Source organism: Microtus ochrogaster, chromosome 1 (assembly GCF_000317375.1).
Source record: "Microtus ochrogaster isolate Prairie Vole_2 chromosome 1, MicOch1.0, whole genome shotgun sequence".
Classification (NCBI taxonomy): Eukaryota; Metazoa; Chordata; class Mammalia; order Rodentia; family Cricetidae; genus Microtus; species Microtus ochrogaster.
The window spans coordinates 24,565,506-24,567,574 of record NC_022009.1 but is presented as its reverse complement, the minus strand read 5'-3'; the positions used below and the strand labels follow the sequence as shown (position 1 = coordinate 24,567,574).

At 53.4% G+C, this 2,069-nt stretch overlaps 1 protein-coding gene across 1 annotated transcript in view; it reads right to left on the bottom strand.

The window, feature by feature from the left end:
- The window catches only part of Lrrc74a (leucine rich repeat containing 74A), a 37,446-nt gene that overhangs the window by 15,519 nt on the left and 19,858 nt on the right, over nt 1–2,069 (bottom strand). Inside the window, exons 8-9 of the mRNA XM_013354519.1 lie at nt 1,226–1,311; nt 497–691 (exon numbers count right to left, since the gene is read on the bottom strand). Coding sequence (XP_013209973.1) covers nt 497–691; nt 1,226–1,311 — 281 coding nt within the window. The remainder of the gene's footprint in view (nt 1–496; nt 692–1,225; nt 1,312–2,069) is intronic.

Sequence of the window (2,069 nt, the reverse complement as noted above, 5' to 3'; positions counted from 1 at the left end):
GGGTGAGCTGAGGCTGCAGGGAGAGGCACAGAGAGCAAGGGTGAGCTAAGGCTGCAGGGAGAGCCATGGAGAGCAGGGGTGAGCTGAGGCTGCAGAGGCTCATGGGATCAGAGGACCAGACTGGAATGCAAGCAACCACTGGGTTTAGTATCCCCAAAGCATAATATGGCCTTAGTATGAAGAAAATCCCAAGAGAGACCCAGATGGCATGAGGGAAGACTTGTATAGAAGCACACATTTCACCAGAGAGCCGAGGCAGCCCTGGGTCTGTAGCAAGGGCACCAAACGTGGACATGGAAGTACGGGGCAGGGGCTTGGTGATCGTCCCCAGCATTCTGTCTAGTTCTACCGCCTTGCTTTCCCATAGATGAATCACATACATACATATGCACACACACGCACACATTCACGGACACACACTCACGGACACATAGGCAGACGTGTATTGCATCCAGACACAGAGGTGCATATGAAGACGCCAGCTCAGCGAGTCTACCTTCAGCACTTGGAGGCTCTCGTTGACTTCTAGTCCCTTGCTGATTCTGGAGGCTCCCTCATTGGTGATGCCATTGCTGCTGATGTCGATGTAGACCAGACAGCTGTTGAGTCTGAGGACATCTCCCAGGGCTAGAGCGCCTTCATTCCCAAAGCCATTCATGGACACGTCCAGCTTCTTCAGGGTCACGTTAGACTCCAGGGGAGGGGAACAGTACTAGCATCAGGGTGGAGTGAGGCTTACCCAGGAAAATGTCTTGACTGGCAGCCCAGCCCCAATTCTCACCCTCACCCCCATCTAAACCCCAACCCTTATCTTCACCCCTGACACATTCCTTCACCCCCTGCAACTCTTAACCCATCCCATCCCATCCCATCCCATCCTAACGCCATTGCCTCCCCTGCCCCCCAGCTCAGTGGTTTTCTGTAGAGACAGATCTACACAATTATTCTGCTGCCTCCAGATGGCGGTTCATTCTTAAGACCTCTTGAGAGACTCATCCCTTTTGAGATTCTCGTCTCTATGCCCTCAAGCTAAACCACCCTTTGAGAGCACCTCTAATGATGGTGCTCAGGCCTCAGGAGAGAGGATTTATACAACAGAAGCGCACACCAGGAGTCATGGAAGGAAACCCAGCAGCTTCAAAGACACTTGGTGAGAGCTCTGAACACCCAAGTCCACGGTGACCACGAGGAAGCAGTTCAACTCACCTCTCAGAGTGTGACTTACCCGGAGACCGTTACACAGGGCCACAGCCCCCCGAATGTGGAAGTGATTCCAGCTTAGGTTCAGCGACTGGAGCCCTACATTGAGGGCTGGGGGGGGGGGGCAGAGACTCATGTCGGCAGAGACCCAGCCACAGACCCACAGTACTGGAGAGGGGTATGCAAGCTGCGACACTCAGGTGACAACTTTTTTAATTTAAAATATGTTTTGAAAATCTTATGTGCATTGATGTTTTGCCATGGGTGTCAGGTCCCCTGGAACTGAAATTACAGACAGTTGTGACCTGCCATGTGGGTGCTGGGAATTGAACCTGGGTCCTTTGGCATTAATGTTTTGCCGTGGATGTCAGGTCCCCTGGAACTGAAATTACAGACAGTTATACCTGCCATGGAGGTACTGGGACCTGAACTTGGGTCCTCTGGAAGAACAGTTAGTGCTCTTAACCACTGAGCCATCTCTCCAGAGACCTCTCTCTCACTTAAAAAAATTTAAAGACAGAAGCTCATTATGTAGCCCTGGCTGGCCTGGAATACACAGAGATCCATCTATGCCTCCCAAATGCTGGGATTAAACTTGTGAGCCACCATATCTGGCCAGATGATAATTTTCAGATAGTTACTTAGGTTGAAAAATGACCCTTAATCGAGTTCGATCTGTAGCGGGAGCCGAGAGCGGACACCAGAGAGCCCTGAGAGCCCCACCGCCGCCGCCGGCCTAGTCACCATTACACCCCGGGAGGAGCCGCAGCCGTCGCCGCTGGCCCCAGTCACCACCACAGCAACCATGAGCAGCGAGGCCGAGACCCAGCAGCCGCCCCCGCCGCCGCCCTCAGCGCCGCGCCGACACC